This window comes from Protopterus annectens, chromosome 2.part1 (genome assembly GCF_019279795.1).
Source record: "Protopterus annectens isolate FY-2018-M chromosome 2.part1, PAN1.0, whole genome shotgun sequence".
NCBI lineage: Eukaryota > Metazoa > Chordata > Ceratodontiformes > Protopteridae > Protopterus > Protopterus annectens.
In genome coordinates this window covers 1,985,373,319-1,985,397,798 of record NC_056729.1, presented here as the reverse complement: position 1 = coordinate 1,985,397,798, position 24,480 = coordinate 1,985,373,319, and the positions used below count along the sequence as shown (strand labels likewise).

The window sequence follows — 24,480 nt, the reverse complement described above, 5'->3', positions numbered from 1 at the left end:
CTGTGATCTTACTGTTGGGGATTTTAATGCCCCTTGTATGAATAAAAATAAAGGCTTGTTAGGTGAGTTAGTTGACATAAGTACTGGAATGGGATGGGATAGTTTCAGGCAGTGACATCTCCAACTAGAGGTGTTAATATTCTGGATGTTTTGTGAGTTAAAGACTGGGAGTTTATAAAAAATTGTGGAGTATGTGAAGAACGTACAAGCTCAAATCACTTCAGCATTTCTTGGACATAAGAGTTTCTCATGTTTAGTAAGTTTATGAATAATCAGGGTTATATGCATGCTTTTTACAAAAAAGACTATGACAGAATAAGGAGTGAGATATTTGATTGGAATTGGTGCAACTCAATTGGTTTTGTCGATATTAAGGAAGGCTGGAGAAATTTTATGGCTTTCTATAAGAGCTGCTTGACAATTGTGTTCCACTGATCACTATGAAACCTAAGGGATATAAATGTATTTATTTTCTTTCTTCAAACACATTTATTGAATCATCATTTGTGACAGACAAATTTAAATTCATATAAAAGTGATCAAACTATAATAACATAAACATTATACTTCACAAATATTGCTATATTATCACATAACCTAAGCAACATTGCATACAGTATCCAAATCCTGCCTTTTTTAAACAAGAGACATCATTATTAAACCATTGCTTACTACAAAGGCAATCAAACATTCATATAAATGAAAACAAACCACTCCGATACACTCCTAGTTGCAAGCATTTTACGTCACTTATAATCTACTCAATCTTTCTCACTCAAACATTACAATAGCTCATTTAAGTCCTGCCACCCTTTAAACCTCATTCCTCCCTTGTAAGTGTTGTTCCCATAATTCCCATTTTGTCCTATTCAGTTTGCTCCTACCCTTTTCTAAATATCTCAATTCCAGTTGTTTTATCTCTGTTACTATATTCACTACTTCTAGTGTACTTATGTTTAGATTTTGATTTCCATTTTTTGGTAATTGCTTTTTAGGCAGCCACCATTATTAGACACAGCAAGGTCTCACCATGTCTAGGCAATTCTGATTCTGTATCATAGCTCAGAAATATCACCTCCCTCGTCAGACCAATCTGCATCTCCGTCAGTGCATCTCGTATGGGATCCCTAAAGTCTGCCAACACACCAAACTCCCAGAAAATATGTTCCTAATTACCTCTTTCTTCCCCTTCACACCTCCAAAATTTGTTGTCTACCTGAGGAAAAATTCTCGGAGTCCCCTTGTAGTATAAAAATATCTAAAATTTCCAAGCAAAAATTCTAAAACTTCTAGATTTTGTTACATATTTGAGAGACATACATATATCCTCCCATTGTTTCTTTGTGAACTGCTTATCCAATCTCTCTTCCTAATCCTTTCTAACCTCCACTGATTGGTTCTTACAGTTATAATGCAATATTTGATATGCTCTACTAAATTATTCCTTTTTTAATGACAGGTTCTGTTCTAGATTATATTAAAAACTCTACCAGTGTTGATCTTTCATTTAGGACCCCCCTATTTCTTTCCCTTTGCATATACTCTGATAATCCCTGACAGGGAAGGCAGTTTTTAACCTGCAGTCCAAATAAATTACTGGCATCTTCCCATTCCATCATATTTTCCTCTCTAGTTATTTTCTCCCAGTACCCTGGTTCCTTCACCAGTTTTGTCCAATAAATTCCAGCCCCTTCCTGTCTATTGTATGTACCCCTAATTGCAGTCATCCCTACTGGCAGAATATCCTCTCTCCATTCCCGTGTTGGTTTAGTTTGTAGAATACTTTCTGCTACTTTATGGGTATAATATTCTGTATGACTATTGTTATTCTCCTTAATGGCTTGCATCCAAAATCCCAGTCTCTCCAGGTTTCTTGAGCTATCCTCAATTTCTTCATCATTCCACTTTGAATTATAGTTTTCTGCTTGTGCTATGTATAGGAGTCTTAACTGTGTAGCTCTGAAATACCTCTCAAATTGAGTAATCCCTATCCACCCTGTTCTACAGGAAGAATCAACTTATCCCACTTGACATTTGTCATCTTCCCATCCCAGATAAAGGCTTTCAGCTCTTTATTAATTGCTACCTACAACTTTTCCACTGGTTGATAAAACTATGCCTGACCTATGTATAAGACTTCTTCTTCTTTCGGCTTTTCTCGGTTAGGGGTCGCCACAGCAGAACTCCTGTCCGCTAACGATTGCCAGTAGATTTTTATGGTGCTGAGGTGCCAGCCCGATGCCCAACCTTCAGCCAAGGCATGCCCATTCACGCATGTCTTTCGAACGCCACTCGACCGTGGGGAGGACATCCAGACGCCACACAGAAGAAGCTCCAGCCAATAATCAAACGGGAGAACCTCTTGCTGTGAGGCAACAACACTACCGCCGCACCACCATGGCTACTAAAAATATTTTAAGTGCTTGTATGTTACTATCCATATCACAAAGCTTCAATTTTCTGAGTTTTTGTATTACCTTTTGTTTAGTCTCTTCCTACACATCCTTAGCTGCCACATTAGAATAATTTTTAATCCAAATTCCTAAATACTTCATTTTATCATGTCCCCATAAATATGGATATTTCTGAACCAGGTCATGTGTGGGTACATAATTTACTGCTATTGCCTTTATTTTATCTTCATTAAATGTTGCATCCCAAAAAGATCTGAAACTCTCTCACAATGTTCCACAACACTGTAATGTCTTTTTCTGGTATTGTCAGGTATAAAATAATATCATCTGCAAATAAAGCCAGCTTTCCTTGACTACCATACCAATTATACCCTTGAATTTCTGAGTCCCTTATTTTCTTTGCCAATAGTTCTAAATATAATGCAAATAATAAAGGGGAAAGAGGCACCCCTACCTGGTTCTTCTGCTCAAGCAGAAATAATCAGAGAAGATCCCACCCACTTTAATTTTCACCTCCATTCCCTCATATATCCTCCTAATCAACATTATTATTTTTTTCAGGAAATGCAAATGCTTCCATTGCCCTGCTCATAAAGTCTCATCTACTCTGTCAAATGCTTTCTCTATATCAAGTCCCATCAACAACATGGTATTTTCTGACATTCTGCTTCCTTCTGGATCATCAATGCTCTGTTAATGTTGTCAAACGTTTGTCTCCCCTCCACAAAACTACATTGATCCATATCTATCTGTTTTGGTATTACTTTTGCCATTCTTTCAGCCATTATGGACATGGACACTTTATAACCATGGTTTAATATAGAAATGGGCCTGTTTGAAGCTGGACCTGATGGACCTTTACCCTCTTTAGGTATTACAGCTACCACTGCTTTCTTCCAGGATGGTGGTACTTCTCTCCTCTTATAATACTGTTAAACAAAACCCTCCAGATCTATCAGCGTTTTCCTCCTAGCTTTCAAATTCCACAGGAATACCATCTATTCCTGGTGACTTTCCTGTAGATTGGTTATACATCACAATTTTTACCTCATCTCCTCCTATCCTAACAGTTAGTAATCGAGCCTCATACTCTTCTAACCTTGGCATATTTAATTCTTCCATAAACATTTCCCTTTATATCTGTTCTTGATTTTCATATTTCTCTGCTTTATAGAGACGGTCATAAAATTTCTGAAATATTTCTCAAATACCTCTACAGGATCTCTTTACCTTCCGTGTTATAGGGTCCCCAAGTTTGGTGACAGACCTTTCTACTTTCTTTTGCTTGAGTTGTTGTACTAAACGTTTTTGTGCTCTAGTGTTATTATCAAAAACAGCTGCTTAACAGCAGTCTTTCTAAGCTTATGCATATTGAGGTAACCCCTTATTTTCTGCCTAGCATTCTGCAGTTGATCCTCTTCTTGTTCTGTAAGATTCCCCTATTCTGCAATACTTCAATATTTGTCAGTCCCTCTAAATAATTCTCGTTACCTCTTAACTATAGCGCCCTTTCTTTTATTTCCACCTTATTTTTAAACTACACCTTAATTTTAATCCACTCCCTAGCTATACTTTCAGACAAAATTACTGTCCTCTCTTAACAGCTCCGGTATAACCTCCGCTACCCATTCCTTAAATTCCTCTCTTTTCAACAGAGAGGTGGGAAAGTGCCAATGTCTCATTTATATTCCATTACCCCTTGCTTCTATTTTAGCTGTTGTTGGCGCATGATCCGAACTAGTTTTTGGGTGAGTATCAAGACCCTCAATTAAATGCAGATGTTCCTGTGAAATGTAAATTAAGAGATACAAATTTCCTTGGTGGAAAGCATCCCTGGAAAAATTACATTGAAGGATTCAGAATTTATGGAAAAGACTGAAGAACAGGTTTGGAAAGAAAAATCTATACAAATTTAAAGTAATGCATAATAAATTAAGAAGAGTAGTCAGGTCTTTTATGGACATTTGAATCAATATAAGAGGGATGTGTTGACTGTTTTGTGAGTGCTGTGCTGTGCTTCTAGGTGCCATTTTTTTAAGGCAGTAAAATGTCTTTATATTAATGAAATTTGTCTCAGTTCTACATCTGGTTTGGATCAGGAACATTTTAACAGCAGTACAATGCACATAAATGTGCAGTCTACTAGCAGGTTCCGAATAATAAGATCTGAGAAATGCAATAAATTTAAAAATAAATAAACCAATGGCACTGTGTTTTGACAGGTTGTGCATACAGCCATTTAAGGAGATTGACATTAGCATCTGTAAATCAGTGCAACCACGACCCATCCTGTAGAAAAATCAGCAAGGTGGTACTATACTGTGATACAACCTTTTTTTCTAGGTAAGGTGAAGCAATTCCCAACTGACTACATCTGGAAATATGTACAAATCTGGGCAAATTTAGACTACATGAAGTAAGTGTTAAAAGGTGATGAGTTAAGTCTCTGATTTGTTACTTACACATTATGTAATCTTGGTCAAAGGAATATAAAATGCACTACATTCTTTTGTTAGCAAAGGTAGAGCTCAAATCTTACCTCCCCCTACAAATATGTGTCATAATAAATTGTACTCTGTAAAGCCTAAAGAAAGATGTCTGTCTGATTTCCTAAGCAAAGTACTGCAAAGTAATGCATTCCTCAACATTAGAATAAGCTGACTTATACAATACTCAATTTGCATGGATGACATTTACAACTGAAAAGATGTACTCATATTACTTTAAGTGTACTAGTCTTTCCAAAAAACACATTTCAAATACCTACCATCCATTTTGTTCCGCAGGAATAACTTTGCCTTGCTTGGAGATATCATCTTCAAAGGGTTGAGTCCCAGAATGGCATAAGTGCAAAGATTTCCCTCACTTAACAGCCTTATACAGTTAGTCGTAGCTCCCATAGAACCTACTCCTTCCACAGACAGCCTCACTCTTCTAGACCTGATCATCCCAAGCATGCTCAACAAATGTAATGCCACTGAAAGACTACCATATGCTTTCAGTCATCATTGTCTTCATTTCACAGTCTACAGCCGAACCTAATGTGGTCACTGGCAATTCCATTTCAAATCTATGAAAAAACACTATCTGTGGAGTAAGACCGTCTAAACTGGAAACTTCAAACAATGCATTTTACCAACTATACCCCTGCCTTGCTTTACTAATCTGCTTATTCCCAAAAAAGACGAGCTCTTCCCAACGAGGCTTGAAAGGTTTAAATGGTCAAAACACTCCTGGCTAAATACAGAGCTGAAGATACAACCTAAAATGGATCTAGCTTGAGAAAGAGTGGAAGGGGAATGTCACTGACTCAACCAAACACCAATACTTCACAAACCTGTTGGTCCCATGGCAGAAAATTATTAAGCTCCTACTATCTTAGATGTCTTGGGCAATGGAGAAGCCAGCTGCAGAGTAAGAGTGTCGGAGAAACTGTCTGCTCTCCTCTCTCTGGGAAAGGGCTGGAGTTGTGGTTTGGGCGGTATATGCCATGCGAAACTCCCAGTGAAGACATGACACAAGACAGAGGACCCTGCTGATGAGAGAGACAGGGTCTTTTGAGGTTATGTCACTTACTTGAGTGTCAGACTCTTACAAAGGTGCACTATATCCCTCGGATGAATATAGACATGCACATGGAAAATAACAGCGGGAAAAAAAAACCCTGATGGCTGCCTGGATGACAGCCTCTGCAAGGTTGTGCCTTTAAAGGAAATATTTTGACACTGGAATCAAAGAGAATGATTCGAACCTGTGCCAATACTTCTAATGTTACAATTAAAATTGGCCTGCATTCTACAGAAATTGCTTCTATGAAAAATAATGATTAACCTACAACGAAGAAAAATATATAATATTATTAATTTCAGAGGGTAACCATTTTGAAATGTTTTAACACAACCACTGCTCTGTTGCATTCATCTGTGTAATTCAAGGCATCCAAGGCTTTCTGCTAACATTAAGTACACGTTTTCACTCTTAAACTGTATTTTTAATATACTGCTGATTCCTGAACTGTTACTGCTGATTTGGTGCACTTTGCCGTTTCCTGGAATAGATTCAGACCTGCTAGTTCTGCGTTTGTGCAGGTTTGCGCTTGTTTTGACAGAGCTCCACAGAGTTTGGTGATCAACCACTGCTCTGTTGTATTTATCTGTGCGCATCATGGCACGGGGGGGCAACCACTGGCAGTTACAGATTCAAAAACTTCAGTACATAAATTTTCCCTTAGAAGCTGCCATGATCCAGCCAAGAAGTCCTTAATTTTCTCTTGGCTGCTCAGAGAGCATATCAGCTGCACATTTGCCACTTGAATAGTGCCAAAACCACCCAGTCTCCAATTGTCTCCTACTATTTAGACAGCCCTCATTAGTACAGACACTTACTGAGCACCCATCCATACCACACCCCTCCACCCCCCCCCCCACTCTTAAAACAGAATTTTACTAGCATTATGGATACTCAGTTTCCCTCTATTTCTCCTGCCAGCCTGACTGAAATGGGTATCCTGAGGCGGTGTAGCAAATGTGTCATGTACACTGACAAGCCTGTACTCCTACGTCATTCAAGTATAATTTGTGAGAGATGCATCTACACTAACAGTTTGGAAGCCTTGCTCTCTCGCGCACAGAACAGTAACACTGAGCAGGTTGTCATCTCACATACTACACCTCCTACCCAAACCATGCACTCAACGCATAAACCATCATATGTGGAAGTACTTACCAGAAACTTACCTAAACACCAGAGACCTCCTTATCCCAAACATACTACACTTAAAGTACCTACAGCACTCGATACACATAACATGAGCACCAGTGTCTCACCAAATAAAACCCCAAGGCAAAGCACACCTAAATTCAAATTTTTAGTCATAGGTGACTCCACTGTAAGAAACACAGATGTCCCACTCACCAGGCTGGACATGAAGGCTATGATCAGTTGTCTATCGGGTGCCAAGATCCATCAGATCACAATTACACTCAAGTCTCTCAACAACAAGTACCGTTATAATTCCATCATAGTTCATGTTGGTGTTAATGACTTGAGATGTGCCTCAATGGACTATATTAAGACAGACATGATTGGGCTCTCTGAATACGTGTCCCATGCAGGTATGTCCCTAGCCCTGAGCAGCAGTCGTCTACCCTTACCTAGGATGATACGAAAATGTAAACAAAAAATGGCTGACTTCAACAATTGGCTTAGTTTCTGGTGTCATTCTAAGGGGATCAAGTTCCTGTCAGCCTGGGATGACATGGTAGATAAACCACACTACTTTGTCAGAGATGGTCTTTACCCTTCACCTCTAGGCCTTCTGGTATTGGCTAAGGCACTTGCCTCCCCAATAGTGCCTTTTTAGGCAAGTTCTCAAAAACAAAATTTCTGAAAAAATATCCCTCACAAATAAATCAAGGGTTTTGCTGTTTAACACTAGGAGTTTAAATAAGAAATGGCATTCTCTGGAAGTACTCCTCTCCCTGGAGGATGTTGACGTATGAGCAGTCACTGAAACTTGGCTTAGGGCCACACAGCATACCCCGGCCTTGCAAAGCTACAATGCCTTCCACACTTTCAAACGGCAAAATGTATGAAAACCAAAGGAGGAGGGAGTATCTATCTTCATCAAATGCAAATACACTTCCAGACTGGTTAGACAGGAAAACTCCATGGACAGTTACTCCAATATAAACTAAATGTGGGCAGGAGTGGCCTTACATCAACTGGCACCCTAGGCAAGAGGGCTCCACGACGCCACCCACCACACCACCCGGTGCCCCCATTCTGGTCTACCGACACCAAATAAATACTGGAAAAGAGCCCCTACTAGACTGGCACCCTAGGCAGCCACCTAGTTGGCCTCTGTCGAAGGCCAGCTATGACTATGGGTAAGACCCCCTCCTCCAAATCATCGTTAACTATATGCGCCCATCAATGAACCAAGATGCTCACGCTGCTTATTTGGACCTACTTGAGTCAATCCAATTACAACCAAACAGTCTAGTCATGGACAATTTTAACTATCCCTCCATTGACTGGGAAACTTATACGAATCCCAACATGCATGCGCAAAGGTTCCTGGACTTTGTTAACATAAATGCCCTGGAACAAACAATATACAACCCCCACAAGTTGTTTAAACATTCTCAACCTGGTCCTCATCAACATGAGTGACCACTGCACCACCACAAGTGTAGGACCCTCACTGGTTAAATCTGATCAGAAATCAGTCACATTTGAAGTAGCAATAACAGCTGAACCCCTCTTAAGAGAAATCAAGCTAAAACATTTCACCAAAGCTAATTATACCCTCCAAAGGGATGGCATAAACAACTTCCAACCATCTGTTCCCACAGATGTCATTGACAACTATAAAACGTACACACTTATGCACTGTACAAACACTTAGACTAATGTACAGACACAGGTATGTACAGACACAGCTGTACCTGATGGGATCAGAACAAGATCCTCAAGAAAAAACAAGCCCCCCCCCGGTGGACATCTAGCAATATACAATTAGAGGAAGTTGCTGTCCGAGAATAAAAAAAAAAAAGAGAGAGGTCCCAGCACTGGAAGAACACTCTCCTTTGCTTGAACAAGCAAATAAGACAACTTGTTAAAACCTGTAAGGGCAACTTCGAAAAAAAACGTAGCAACCACAGATAAAAATAACCATAAGGCATTCTTCAGCTATATCCATAACGTAAAAGGTAGGAACCAGATGTGTGCTGAACTAGCTGTGGATGACATCAAACATAATGATCCTGCGAAAACAACTAACCTGTTAGCCGAAAGGTTTGGTGAAAATTTCACCCCCCTGTCCCTTCCAAGCATACCACAAAGCATTCCTTCAATATCTCCCCCACCTCGCATCACCAAAGATGCAAGTCATTAATGCTCTCTCCAAGGCCAAAGACAGCCTCTATGGGATTGGATAGTATCCCGGATTGTGTTTTAAAAGGTCTAAAACATGAGTTAGCAACTCCATTAGGTACTCTCTTCAACCATAGCCTATGTACTGGTTTTGTCCCTACTGAATGGAAAACAGCAATCGTCATCCCTCTTCATAAAGGGGGTACATCAACAGGCCCTGGGAACTACAGACCCAGAAGCTTAACCAGCCTTATCTGTAAGACTTTGAAATTAATCATCATGGGTCTTATTTATATAAATAAGGATACAGCCGACCACACCCTTGATCTGACCCAGTTTCATTTTGTCGAGGGGAGGTCTTACTTGTGAAACCTGGCGGACTTCTTCAAAAATGTCACTAGAGCCATAGACAAGGGAAATCTATGCAAACAGCCAACCTGGAATTAGCCAAGGCCTTTGACCCAACCCACATTCGGGCATCATTGATAAACTCACCCAGTTGAACATCAATCCTTATGTCATCATATGGGTTGCTAACTAGCTCACAGACAGATCACACACAGTCACAGTTAGGGACTGTACCTCAACCAGCAGACCTGTCATCAGTAGGGTTTCCCAGGGGTCAGTGCTTGGCTCCCTACTGTTTGGAATATAATGCTCAGACATTCAGGCCAAAACAGAGGGGCTGTGGCTAAGTTTGCTGACAATCGCAAAACAGGTGCAATCACTGAATCCCCAAAAGATGTCAATATACTTCAAGAGGGACTTACACTGACCAATGGCTGGTGCCAAAGCCACAGACTCAAACTCAGTGCTAAAAATGCATTATCATCCCCTTTGGTAAAACAATTTCCCTGCTATCATATTAATAACAGCTAGAGTACCAACTCAGTAGTGACAGATTTGGGAACGCAAGTTGACTGTGACCTTAACTTTGACCACTGTGTGTCTATTGTGGTAAGGAAGGCATTCCACTTTGCACACCGCATTAGCAAAGGCATTGCCTCAAGAGCGAAAGAAGTTATAACTCTACTGTACTCATCCCTCATCAAGCCAATAATAAAGTACAATGCTCCTTGTACCTTCCCAGGCACCTGCAGCAACTTCAGAGACCTCAGAGATTTCTAACTAAGAAAATTCAGGAACTTCAATACGTCATACATTGGCAGACTAAAATCACTGTCACTGTACTCAGTAGCATCCAGATTACTTAGAGGAGACTTGTGCTTGGCATACAGAGCAATCTCTGATCCAAACCTAATGGAAATCCTACACATCCCCAATTCAAATGGGACACAAGTCACCCACTCCAGGGACTTTAACCTGGCTTGTGACATTGGAGACACAGGTATGTCTCTCAGAGATTCCCCCTCCTCTGGAATAGGCTACCAATCCACATCAAACAGAGCCCCTCTATGACTCTGCTTAATCATAATCTGGATGACTGGATGGGAAACCATAAACATCTGCCAGGGATTTATTTATTCATTTTTATTTTATATTTGCTGACCAGGAAAGTCCGAGTGGATATATGTCCATTTTCAGCAGAGGTCCAGGGAGAAAAGCTTCAACAATACAGACAATAAAATTACAATTAAAACTTAAGACTTGGCTTACGAACTATAGTAGATAATATAAAGTGAACAACCCAGTATATTAATAAGGTGCAACTGAACACTATGGCTTGGTTTACAGACTTTGGTAGACAATAACTTACACAGACTATGGAGGCAAAAAAGGCAAAATGATATGCGCAGTCATTGCTAATTAAAACCTCGGGTTTAGGCAATATCTTACCTCTAGTATTATACTGAATACATATGGCTAGGCTTGTAAGACCCTTTGGATCAACAGCCTATGAACCTATGAAATATCAGGACCCACTATAGAAAGTCCCAAAATCCGGAGACTGAATGGCAAATAGACTGGACTTGTAAATACCAGATCTAAGATGCCATTTCATGGACTATTCCCTTTTCTTAAAGGCATGTCAATCTTGGACTTGGTTTATATAAGTTTTTTTTGGGGGGGGTACTGACCCCCCCAAACAAAAATAAGTTTTATGTAGAAGAGAGATTTTCAAGATTCACTCTTCTCCGGGTTTTTGGTCTTTTTTTGGCTTTTCGGCACTTGGCATTTTGAGTGCAGAATAGGAGCCTTTTCAGTGCCTTGTCTGAAAAATATTAATTTATAAAACTACTGGGAACTGTACCTGGAAGTCTGCATATGCTAACCAATCCATTAATATATACAAACACTCTATTATCCTCTTTAATACAGGTACAAAGTAGGTTAAATGCTGATTTTTTACAGATGACACTGATGAAAATTCAGGTGTTTCTTCTTGCCCAAAAATTGTCTTTTTCTTTGTTTGCAATTTTCCTTGGTGATGTCTGTGTTTGGAGCATGCGTGCTAGGCAGTAGAAAACACTGAGCCTGCACAAAACAAGTTTGCTTTGACTTCTGTTCAGAGCCATTAGAAGAAGGGAAAAATCATGTTTTCAGTTTAATGCAGGTATTTTTATTAGCTGTGGTGTACAAATGTAAACATTATCTATTGATGTACTAATTATGTTTAACTAGTACCTCTCTAACATTAATGCTCTGAATTTTACTACAGGCTGAGTGGGAGTGGATATTATTTTATGACACTGTTCAATCTGAGGTATTCTTCTATGTCAAAATTCCTCTAGTACAAAGCATAAGCTCTGGCTCCGAATTGCACTTTTAATTTAACCAACATATTTTCCCCATCCGATTTGTTCCACTAAGCCCAGCATTGCTAGTAAGGTGTTGTTTTTTCTTTAAAATAAAGTGGTATGTTATGTCTCATTCCCTTCTTCCATGCATGTTCCACTGGTTCATGCAGATTTACTATGGGACACTTAATTCTTGTTAGTACTGTTCAGTCATGTCACTTTGATGTTTTTGAACTCTAGGTTTTTTTTAATGTCTAGGATAAAATTATAGCTTCTCACTGCTTTTCTCCTATCATACATGACCTTGCTGAAAATCTGTTAAATACATTCTCTCTCTTTGCAGTAACCATAACACAGAAAGCAGGTTATCGTCTATATTTTATGCTTTAGTTAAGTATTCATTAAGATGATGATGCTTTGCAATCTGTTTTGTGGGTATACCCTGGACTAAATTTAAAACCGGAGTTAAGACAGCTGGCTATATGTTCTGTCTTGTCCCCTCCACCATGCACCTACTTGTCTAACAAGCTGTGCTTCAGATCATTCTATCTTCTGTTACTATACTTCAGCATCAGCTTAATTTGCTGCATGGTACAATTTCTGGCGCAAATTTGCAACTTTACAGAATTTATTCTCATGCTGTACAGGACCACGTAGACAATCTGCACTTAAAAACAAATTTTCCTCCATGTGATGATATATGTCAAATCACATTAACCTCTGCTTTTTATACTTTTACGCTATAAATATTTAATTACCGTGACGCTTTTGTGCCTGCTTTACAGGCATACTCTGAATTAAAATGAAAGCTGGCTACCTTTCTGCTTGTTCTGCCTTGTCTTCTCCTCCATGAACTTGCTAGCTTATCCAGCATTGCTTCTGATCATTCTAACTAATGCTGGTATATTTTAATCTCAACCAACTTGCTGCTCTGGACTCGGGATATTTTATTTCTGGGTATGAAATTACAACTTTCCATTACTTTTCTCTAGATTAAGAATATTCTGAAAGTTTACATATATAAAGAAATTCTTTGTTTGGAACAGGGATAAATTTCAAACCAGAGCTGGAGACATCACTCTGCGTTTTCTCTCATTCCCACCCTTAAGCACATGATTGATGAACTTCCATATCACTGTTGCAGTACTCATAACCTAAGGAATCTCCTGCCAAGGAGATATCCCAACGTCCAGCCAGTATAACAAAGCCTTTACTACTTATAGGTGACATACATCACGTGTATGCTCCCCATGCAAGGCGTAGGGCATAAAGGCGACGTACGGATGCACACACTCAAAACCTCTTTGCCACCAGCCCGGATGCCATCGCTGAACATCAGTCTGAACGTCTTTCTGCTGTGTTGGTTACCAAGTTACGTTTCAGATAAGTGCCGTGTTGGGGTTTCTCCTTATCTTCTGTTTTTTGTAATTCGTGCTTTGTTGGATTCATGTCATCCAGAAAGGGAAAATGTCAGTGTGGGAGGCAGATTTCCCATAAAGACTGTGACAACCAGTGTCTCTTTTGTTTAGGTCCTTCCCAAGAGCATACACAGCGTTTGCCAAGCTTTTGTCCTTGAGACCCTACATAGTTGTTTCTCCTCATCTATTTACCTTGAAAAACAATGTCTTAAGCTGCTGGCTCAAGATGCTATGCCGGAGTCTTCCCATCTCAAAGGTCAGCTGTTGGCCAAGAAAAAGCCTAAAAAATGTAAGTCTGATACGGCCGTTTTCCAGCCTCTCCTGGACATCTCTCTCTTGAGGCTGATGAAATGTCAGATGATAATCCAGTGTGCTTCAGATTCCTCTGCAGTAACCGTGCCAGAGGTTGGCATGGATCCGACTTCTCACAAGTCCTACAACACTTTACAAATGTCTGCTTCAGAAGTTGAGGGGAAACCTCGGCTGATTACATTGAAGGTACTGCGGAGTATTCTGCAGACCTTAGGGAGACGGGATCTTTGAGTGTTGCCAAGGGTGTGATCCTTTTAAGGGTGTCTTGTGCAGATGTCCCACAAAAAAAAAAAAAAAAAAACAGAAAATCAAGCATATTTCCCTTGTAGTTAAGGATCCCCAATGTGAATAACATGATTTTACTCAGGGGTTGTTTAATGCTTTAAAGCCTCCTCAAGGGGTGCCTGTGTCTGCCACTCTCTGGTCTTCCACTCCTCTTAAAAGACCTAGGGAACTGGAGTCTTCCCCCAAATCCTGATCCTCATCAGAGAAGTCCCTTGCTTACTCAAACCCCTTTCCCCCTTGGACTATGGTTCAGAGTGGGGAGGATTCTATTAGTCCAAATTCCCCTTTGGGGATACTGTTACTCTTATGATGGTATTCTTTAAATGGGTTTTGTCTCACGTCTCTCATATAGAGAAAACGTATTATGAGCTCCTTCAGATGAACACTCCGAAACCTTCTGCTATTCTACTTTCTGGCTGCCCTCCTGAATACACTTTCAGCAGCTTCTGTGGCTCTTGATTCTCAGCCCCCTGCTCCCAAGAAACCTGATAGATTTTACAAGGTAACTGATGAATGCAAATTTCTTTGTAAATGCCATTCTGCTGATCTTTCTGTAGTATCTCACTCTTCTGACAAGTCCTCCAAGTTGTTGCCCTCTATCAAGCTGCTTCCTTCAGATAATGATATTAGGGCCATGGAGAGGCTGAGCAAAGGTTTATACTACTGTCACTTTACCTTTCCAGCCATTAACTACCCGACTCCTATGACTAGGTTTGTTTTGGCCCTCCTTTCTCAGGTTTCCTGACCTTTCTGACTCTGAAGTGAAGGCTTCTGCCTTTTCCCTGTTGGATTCTACCTCTCAAGTTGCCCATCACTCTATTAAATGTAGCTATGATGCAGCCGATGCCTCCTCCACCTGTGGATCTGTTATAAGGCATTACTCTTGGCTTTGTCTTTAAGATTTGTCTGATAACATTAAAGCCAAACTATTGGATGCTTCTTTGGATAATAACCATCTTTTTGGTGCTGTTGCTGCTGAACGTTTTTAAGTCTCTCAAGGATAAGGGTAAAGCCTTGAGAGAGCTGAAACATTTTCCCCTCCGATTCCTATGTTATAGAGAAATTACCCCGCTAAATCTGCTTTTGTTCAGAGGCAGTCTCACCCTCCACCCAAGGAGAAAAAAGGGTTTTAGACACGAGCCTGCTAAGTCTAATTAAACCCCTTCTTCCCAGAAACCTACTCTTCAGGATAAGCTGGGTTCCATTTGACAATCTACTTCCCATTTTCCTTGGCTAGGTTCCCTTAGCCTTCCATCTTTCCCTGTTTCTTCCAAGTTGGTTAAAGATCACAACAGACTCTTGGGTTCTGTCCATTATCTGCCAGGGATATTTCATGGTTTGGAAATACCTTCCTCCCTTTTTGAGCATCCTTCAAACTCCTTGGGAACAACTTCCCTTTTTCCCCCAGAAGTGCTCGGAGGAGTTTCTATTCCAGAATGTTTTTGGTTCCAGAAAGGAGGGAGACCAGTTCTGGACTTTCCCCAGCTCAGCACCTTCAAGATTCCTTCCTTCCTTTCGAATGTTCTCTCCTCATACTTTATTTCCCCTTCTTCTATGCAAAGCCTTTCTGGTCTCTCTGAACCTCAAGGATACCTACCTTCATATCCCCATCCAGCCCTTTTCAGGGAATGTTTATGTTTTCCTGTTTTTCCCTTGTACTTACAGTTCACTGCTTTGCCCTTGACCCCTCTACTGCCCCAACAGTATTCACCAAATGCCTCACTCCTGTCATTGCCTTTTGCAGGATAAGAGGAGTTCAGATCTTCTCTTACCTGGATGATCTGCTCATTAAAGTTTCTTCTCTCAATGTTCTGCTTCAGGATCTCCAGTTTACTATTTCACTGTTGTTGACCATAAACTTTCAGATATCACCTGTGACCCCCTCCACCTCTGGCCTCTAGATTTGAAGTCAAGAGATTTCTTAAAAGTGTACTTCATATCAGGTCTCCCACAAAACCAATTCTGCCCTCCAGAGAGCTCAATTTTGTACTTGGAAAATTGACTCAGGCTTCTTTTCAGCCAACTTCTTCAGCATCCTTGTAACATTATAGTTGGAAAACTGTTCTTCTTTTGGCCCTCACTTCAGCTAAGAGAGTGTGTGAACTTCAAGCTCTTGTGGTTATTCCTCCTTGCTTAGTTTTTCACTGAAACAGGGTATCTCTCCGTACTAATCCTTCTTTTATGCCCAAGGTAGTCAAGGAATTGTCCCTTAATCAATCTATTCATCTTCCTTCCTTTTTTTTCCTTCTCCACAGTCTGCCAGTAAGAAGTTCTTCGCACCTTCAATTTACATAGACAGTTCAGATATTATTTGTATGTAAAACTACAAGTTATTTGAAAATCTGAGCAGCTTTCTGTTTCCTTTCATCTCAGGTCTTTGGGTTTGGCTGCTTCTAAGCAGACAATGTCTTCCTGGATTTCTAAAGTGATTTCTTTTTATTATTCATTTCATGGAAAACCTATAAAATGTCTTTTTCAAGGGTATGGATACCACTTCCATCCCTGAGGCTGCTACTTTGTCCTCTGTTCATACTTTCACTAAGCGTTACAAGATAGTGTTATTTCCAAGTCCATAGCCAGCTTTGTCAGGGCTATCCAGCATAGGTTTCTGGATGACTCTTTCATGCCGTCCACCCCTCCAGGCTTCCTCTTGAGTTTTTGTACTCTCCCTTAGGTTATGAATACTGCAATAGTTATACAGAATGACACAGTACAGTCATATAAAATCTTACTGTAACAGTAGATGCCCTTCTCTTCATTGTTGCAGTATTTGCTCCCTCCAACCTGCAGAGGGTGCAGGTTGAAGGGAGCAACCTGCACCCTCTGCAGGTTGGAGGGTGCAGGTTGCTCCCTCCAACCTGCACCCTCTGCTCTAGCCTAATCTTTCTTGCTCTCCTGGCCAAGGGGCTATTCTCCTTTTTCTCCTTCTGGATGCACATGCCATTCCTTGCCCCTAGGGACATTCTGTTCCCCCTGAGGATTTTCCAGTTCTCAGTGTGTGCATCTATATATGTCACCTTTAAGCCCTATGCCTTGCTCAGGGACCATAAGTATGACGTACTTCGCATGCAAGTACTAAAGGCTTTGGTATACTGGCCGGATGTTGGACTATCCTTGGCAGGAGATCCCTTAGGTTAAGAATACTGCAACAGTGAAAGAAAAGGACATCTACTGCTATGTTAAGATTTTTCACAACTGTACTTTCATGCAGCTTTATTTCAGGTCACGGTAATTGTTGTTGATATACTTCAGCCTCAGCTAATTTTTCAGCTCAGAACTCATAGTAACTGCACTTAATGACATGCAACTGCACTGCTACATGACACCATGCTGAAAGTCTGCTTTACAAGTAAATTCTCTTAGATGTAGCAATAATTTTCAAACCACATTAAAGTACACATTTTAGTTTTGCTAAGTTTCCATCAACACTGTTTTCTTTTGTTTAATCTGCAGACATAGTCTAGGTTAGAATTACAACCTCAGCTAGATAACTGCCTACCTTATTTTAGTTACTACTGTATAAACTAAGAAAGTTGTTTCAATGTTTTGCAGCTACATGCTAACACTTGTCTATATCAGTTATATTTCACTCCCTCAGCCTAATCTAGATTTACGTTTTTATCTATGTGTCTTTGCATTTTTCAACATATTGTAATAACCCATTTTGTTATTCCATACTGTATCAGAAATATATCTTCCTTTTAGCTAGATATTTACGCCCTCATATTTGTTTTTAGTGCCACCATCCTTGTTTATATTTTAAATTTTAGTGAGCTTCATGTTTTAGTTTTGTTGTTTGTGGGACTAGGGCAGGCACCTCATTCGATCTTAGTTGGTTCTAAGGAGTTCCACAAAGTGTACATAGTTTTAGAATCATGTTTACTGTTAGCTTAGGTAGATTACTAGTATTACTCACAATTCCAGACTATTATGGATGTGGTATGTTTTAATCACGATTGGCCACAGGACATACAGGTTCTTAGCAGGGGTATTATATTTATTATTTATTTATTTGTCTTTTGTTAACCAGGTTGGTCCACTGGGGCTGGGGGCCCATTTTCAGTGCAGACCCGAGGAGAAAAGCTCCGATATAACAAACAAAGTTACAAAAAATGTATAGCAATAATACAATCATTAAAATCAAAGAAAAAATGCAATACAAATATCTACAAAGTTATACAATGCTTACACATGTCATATAGCAGTTGTAATGCTGAAGGAAGAAGAAGAATAGTTAGGTGGGGTGGTGACAGGTACAAGATGGACAGTTGGCCAGATAACTCTTTAGTTCTCTTTAAAAAATGTTGGGAGAGTGGATAGAGCATAGATGTAACTTGATTTAACCAAATTTATTGCAGTTTTACATTTCTTGGCTCATGCTGAAGTTTTCATTTGGGACCCTTGGAGGTATTCAAGTATATATTAGTTTTTTTTTTTTTTTTTGCATTTATTTTGCAGTTCTGATGCTAATATTGATATTAGCACACAATTAGCTCTGGAACCAATGCCATCCCAAGTTTGTGTTTTATGATTAAAGATAATGCATTACTGTTTATAGTACTACTTGCTTTAGTAAAGTTTTTACATCAGATTACCATGGACCTAACCTGAACGGGATTTTTTTATATTATATGCAACTACTGTACTTGAGAAAAGTATTTTCTATTTTAAAATCTCTGCAAAATTTTTTGTTTTATTTCTCAGTTTACCTAGGGTACATTTTCTCTAGGTATTTACACTACCTGGTGGACCAGTTGCTTTTTGTTGCACAGTGAAAAATGTAATGAAAAAAGGCAGCCTCATCAATTCCAAGACACCTGTACATGTACTTACTCTCTTTTCTCTGCATATTATAACTTGTATGTGAACTCCATGCTCAAACACACTTATGATTCTCCTCTCTTTAAGGTTTCTATCTCAAACACTAGACTGACTTACTAAATAGCCAACCTATGTTCCAACGCTAATTTGTGAAATGTTAATACAGAATCACATAATAGATCACACAGAAAATATGGTACTAGTAAATATTCACATGGTTTCCAGCAAGTCTACAGTACCTTCACTGCAACAGAGAAAAGCATGCTAACTATGCTCTTTTCATCAAAACTGCAGTGGTGGTGCTGCGGTAGCGTTGTCGCCTCAAAGTAAGACGTTGTCCTGTTCGATTCTCAGAGCGTCTTCTGTGTGGAGACATGCATAAATGGGCGTACCTTCGTTGAAGGTTGTGCGTCAGGGCTGGAAACTCGGCGCGTAAAAAAATCTACTGCCAATCATTAGCGGACCGGAGTTCCGCTGTGGCGACCCCTAACCGGGAAAAGCCGAAAGACACAACACCAATAATCAGTCATACATCAACTTCTCTCAACATCATAGTCATGGGTGAAGGTATGGTCAGCTGGTTCATAAACTACTTGCTAGAAAGTTCTATGCAGGTTATAACTCAGCGTTTGGTCTGATATCAGCAACCCCGAAACAGGTGTAGTCAAAGTCAATACTGGGTCTAATCTCTTTCTTTATAAACAATGTATTTATAGCTCGTCTCTTTCTAAACATCACCCTTTTCACTGACAATAGTCTTCTACTTAGATCTGTTCACTCTTCCATAAAAGCACAAAAGGGCGGACAAAAAGATGCAACTTTCTCTGGAACTGTAATTCCTAAACATCTTATAACAAATTCAAATCATGCTACATGCTATATTATTTAGTACTTATCAAAAAGGCACCAAGACCAATGACATTTTAAATAGTAGTACCATCATTTTCCAACTAGAGCAACAGAAGTACATCATTATGTAGCTTAGTCCAACTCATCTAATTCAGTGCATAGTTAAATAAGCACTGAGTAAGTACCGACTCTCTCTCTCTCACCAGGTGACTCCTGAAGACAAAAATTAAACTACTAGTGTCATTTCTTTATACAAAAACTGAAGTATACCTTTCAAGTCATTACTCTCAATTTGTAGCATAATGCCAGCCTTTTTCAATTGACCATGAATAAAATGTCATTTAGTGTGTCTTGCAAACATTACTTTAACTTAAATCACTGCTGTCCACTTGCTAACAAACTGACTACAGTCCTCCTACATGTCTAGTATGGTAATTTTTCATTTTTTTCAACATAGAATGGTGCCTCAGTAGAAACAAAAATGATTGACTTCAATAAACTGGCTTATTTTTTGGTGTCATTCCAAGGGGATCTGGTACCTGTCTTCCTGTGAAGCCATGGTCAACAAACCTCGCTGCTTTGCCAGAGATGGTTTGCACCTTGCACACTTAGGCTTTTGGCAAAGGCTCTTGCCTCCCCTATAGTGCCTTTTTAGGCACGGTCTCAAAAGCAACATTACACACATGAAATTAACCAATCAAAACAAAATAAGGGTCATGCTGCTAAATGCTAGGAGCTTAAACTAAAAACAGCACTCCCTAAAAACACTTCTATCACTAGAAGATGTAGATGTCTGTGGAGTCACACAAACCTGGTTTAAGGCCTCAGAGAGTACCCTGGCCCTGCAAGGCTACAATGCCTTCCACAACTTTAGATTGGAAAATGAAAGTGTGAAAACCAAAGCAGGCGTTTCAATCTATACTAGAGATAAATTCACCTCCCATCCAGTTAGACTGGACAACTCCATGGAATTACTTCAGGTCCAGGTTATGGTGAGTAAGACCCATATTCAAGTCCTAACCAGTTAGAGATCCTCCACTGGTCATGACACTCATGAAGCCTACTTAACCAAATTGAAGACAATCCAAATTTTACTGAACACAATGGTTATGGGGAATTTCAATTATTCTAACCGAGATCAATGCTGCTCCCACTGTAATATAGTCTCACCCATTCAACTGCTTTCTCCTGCAGCCCCCCACTTTTCTTTGAAGACATCCGCCACCATTGCTTTTAAGTACACGAAACCTAGACAAAGCCAGATGTAATTGGGGACAAAGGCCCAAAACCAAGGACAAATTTTAAATATTGCTCTTATAAACTTAGAATTTTGGGCTTTGTATTAGAACATGACCCCACCGCAATTTTCATGCAGGAATGGGTGTGGCCTACATAATTGACAGGGCAAGCCCATGTGACGTTGCATGGAAAACAAGGCTGAGTGACAAGCCATGCAGATTATTCAGTGACATTGTGAATATTCATTCTCTGATGTTCTTAACACAGCCTTCATGCTTTTTTAGGTTATCTTTAATTAGGGTTACCACAACTTTTACTACAAGATATGTAAAACAGAAATTAAATAAAGTTATCCTTATTTTCTACGTTTATAAGTGCACCGTCGAAAGCACCGCATGTCCTGGATGTCTGACTTACTTTGTATTTAAGCACATACTGTATTCTAGGGTAAGAAGCGGGTCAGAAGGGCAGATGGCTAGTATGTACGCAATATCCACAAGTTCCCATTTTGCAGCCCACAGTGTTGCAGTGTCCCAGTCCAAAAGCCAGATGTTACCACCGGACCATGAGGTAACCTTTGTAGGCCCAAACACAAAACACACTTCTGTGGAGGGTAACTGCAACAGTGATGTACTTCAAGATACGCCAAAACCCAAACCATAACCCCTGCACCCTCCACCTTTCTTTACTATAATTTTGTGCAGTAATTTCTTTAAACATATTTCTGGAGATAAAGCAACAAGCAATATTCTGAGGCAGTGGGACAATAAATAAATTCAATAAATGCAATAAAAAAGACCTCCCAGAAAGGTCACCACCTGCACCTTTACAGAATTGTAATTTTAAGTCTGTCTAATAGTGTAATAGGTTTATACATGCAGGATATTATGTGTTCACACTCCTCCCTTTAAAAGAATTTTAAGTCTCACTCTAATACTGTAATAGTGTGATGCTTTTTTTATAAATGCAGCATATTCTGTGTTTGTTTGAATAGGTAAATCTGTTTGGATCGGTATAGCATTTGTAAGTACACGTTATGCCAAATTATGTAGTCTAAGATGTAATTAATATATTGAAGCTTTTGATCATTGGAAATTGGACTGCTCTTGTGTCACAATCCTGGTACCAGCAAATAAGGAAGAAAAGGCTTTGTATTGGAATAATGCAGCAATAACCAATGACGTTGGTGTGGTATATTGAAATTTACCCACGTTTGGCATGGTTTAATCAGGAGGGCAAAGCCCGAGTGCTTAAATAAAGCCAACTGTGGGTAAATTTCAATATACCACAACCATGGAGTTGGTTATTGCTATTATACAACAACATTATTTAAGAAAAAACACACTTTTCTTAAATGATGTCTTTATATAAAGGGCGCATTACTGTTCTGCTGCGGCTGGTGGTATACTGCTTCTTTGTATTGATGTACTGCACATGAGTATAGGACTTGCGTTCCCACGCATACCCAGTACATCAGTGCACGGGAAAGTAAGCAAAGGAGAAAAGAAGATTTTCGTTGCTCCGCTTTTCCTTTCTTTTTAATTAAAAAAAATAAAAAAGGTTTGGGAAGTTTAGGGTAGGAGAGAGACAGAATGGAAGGAATACAAGGGAAATCGGGTACGTGTCTTTAGTTTTAAACAACGTACCTAATTTCCCTTGTATTGTCTGCATAGTGTCTCTCTCATATGTCCGGAGTCTGGACTACAAATTTTATTTTTGTTGAAAAAAAGTTAAAATTAAAGAATATACCAATGGAAAAAAGTCCGGGAGACGGGACCTTTCTCCATTGGTATATACAATGGGCACGATGGTTGGGCTGGCCAGTCCACGTGCTCGTTTTAGAATGTTAATGGCCAGTCATTGTATAATTACAATGTTTGGCATACTCATTTTTCTGACGTTGTTCTGATGTTTATTCAAATCTCTTCTAAGAGTAAACATTATGCACAGAGTGCTGGGTGGGGTTTGGGCGGTCCTTGCTACTGCGCATCTGGAGGGGTACTGTTCTAATACAAAACCACATTTTGCTGGAATAACAGGTTTTGCATTGGCATACATTTTCAGAAGGAAATTAAATCAGAAACTGAAATATATAACATTATTTAGTAAATGCAATACTCAGTGATTTGCCAGAAAGCCACAAACTTAAAGAACAGACAAAACAAAAAAAATCTAAATTTCTGAAAACATCTAGACAGTTCATAGGTGTGTACTAGGCTAATGGCCCTGGAGCCTTTACAAGCCCATAGGATTACCATGGCTTCTTGCCACCCGATCTTAGTTCCCACTGCCTCTGTTGAGTACAGCCACTGGAGTCATCCCCGGGGTGAATTTTTTACTTCCCATCCACTCATCAAGATTTCTCTTGAAGAGGGCAACAGGTATGGCTGCCAAACAATACACACTCACTTATAGAGCACATACTTATAACGAAATGTGGTCTGAATCAACCATCTAGTTTCTAAACCATTTGTTCAACTTCTTTCCATTTAATGTGCACTTCCTCAACAAAGAAAAAAAAGTCACAGATTCATCCTCTGCACCCACTAAACCATCCATTCCTCATTATGTCAGAGCAAGCCATGCAACAGTCCCTCATCTTCCCATAAAATGCGCGCACTATCATAAGCTGAACGCTTGTTTCAAAACTATATTTCCAGAGCCTTCTACCCCGGAAAACACAACTGTAATTGGAAAATTAAAATATACTACCGTTTTAACTTTTACAAATTAGTTCTCTACAACAAACACCGTTTATGAATACATTTGATAAAACAAAAAAAAAGTTAATCACCTGGGAAAGCCATGTCACTAACTTCCAGTAAACTGTTATCAGACTACTGAGTTCCAACACTCCTACACCAACGGTGTGTAAAGGTTCCACAATAAAAACAGTCGTACTGCAACCAAAACAAACCAAGACAGTACAGTGGCTATCTGCATAAGTAAATGTATGCACGACGTACGTGTATGTAAGACGCCTGATAATGCACACATAAGTAATCATAAAAAAAATTACATTTAGACTGCAGGACACTCAAACCCAGTACACATATACATACATGAATTGTGGATGTATTGTTTTTTGTTTTCAAGAGGGATGCTTTTGAGAAAGCACAACTTTCAGCCTGTTCCACATTGCCGAGGGAGTAAAATACGTACTTATTTTCTTTTCTGCAAAATGAACTCAGAACTGCAGGGATCATACATATTGCATTTGAAATTGTGTAATTATTCCATACTGCAGAAAATGTACTATAATCCATAGTGAAGTTACATACAATGTTAACCTTCTTTATTTCCAGTCCCCCCTCGAATGACAGAGAATCCATGATTGCAATATGGCGGTAGTTTCGCACGGCTAAGTACTGTGTAGTACTGTCATTGTCATGCTTGTTGTTTGGTGAAATTACAATTCTGGCACGAAATTTTAGAACGTAGTTGCTAAACCTGCAGATCGTTAAAAAATGAGTAATATTTACATACACGAGCCTCCGACAAATGGAAAGGTAAGATGATGCATTTGTAAACACAAGTAGTGGATTCTAATAGTAGTTGGGATCCTCT

At 39.5% G+C, this 24,480-nt stretch overlaps 2 protein-coding genes across 2 annotated transcripts in view; one reads left to right on the top strand and one right to left on the bottom strand.

The window, feature by feature from the left end:
* Positions 1 to 23,849, bottom strand: part of SREK1IP1 (SREK1 interacting protein 1) — a 535,004-nt gene extending 511,155 nt beyond the window's left edge. The window contains exon 1 of the mRNA XM_044063652.1: positions 23,708 to 23,849. Coding sequence (XP_043919587.1) covers positions 23,708 to 23,720 — 13 coding nt within the window. The 5' untranslated portion in view covers positions 23,721 to 23,849. The remainder of the gene's footprint in view (positions 1 to 23,707) is intronic.
* A 248-nt stretch (positions 23,850 to 24,097) lies between these two features.
* The window catches only part of CWC27 (CWC27 spliceosome associated cyclophilin), a 1,911,839-nt gene continuing 1,911,456 nt past the window's right edge, over positions 24,098 to 24,480 (top strand). Inside the window, exon 1 of the mRNA XM_044063365.1 lies at positions 24,098 to 24,422. Coding sequence (XP_043919300.1) covers positions 24,381 to 24,422 — 42 coding nt within the window. The 5' untranslated portion in view covers positions 24,098 to 24,380. The remainder of the gene's footprint in view (positions 24,423 to 24,480) is intronic.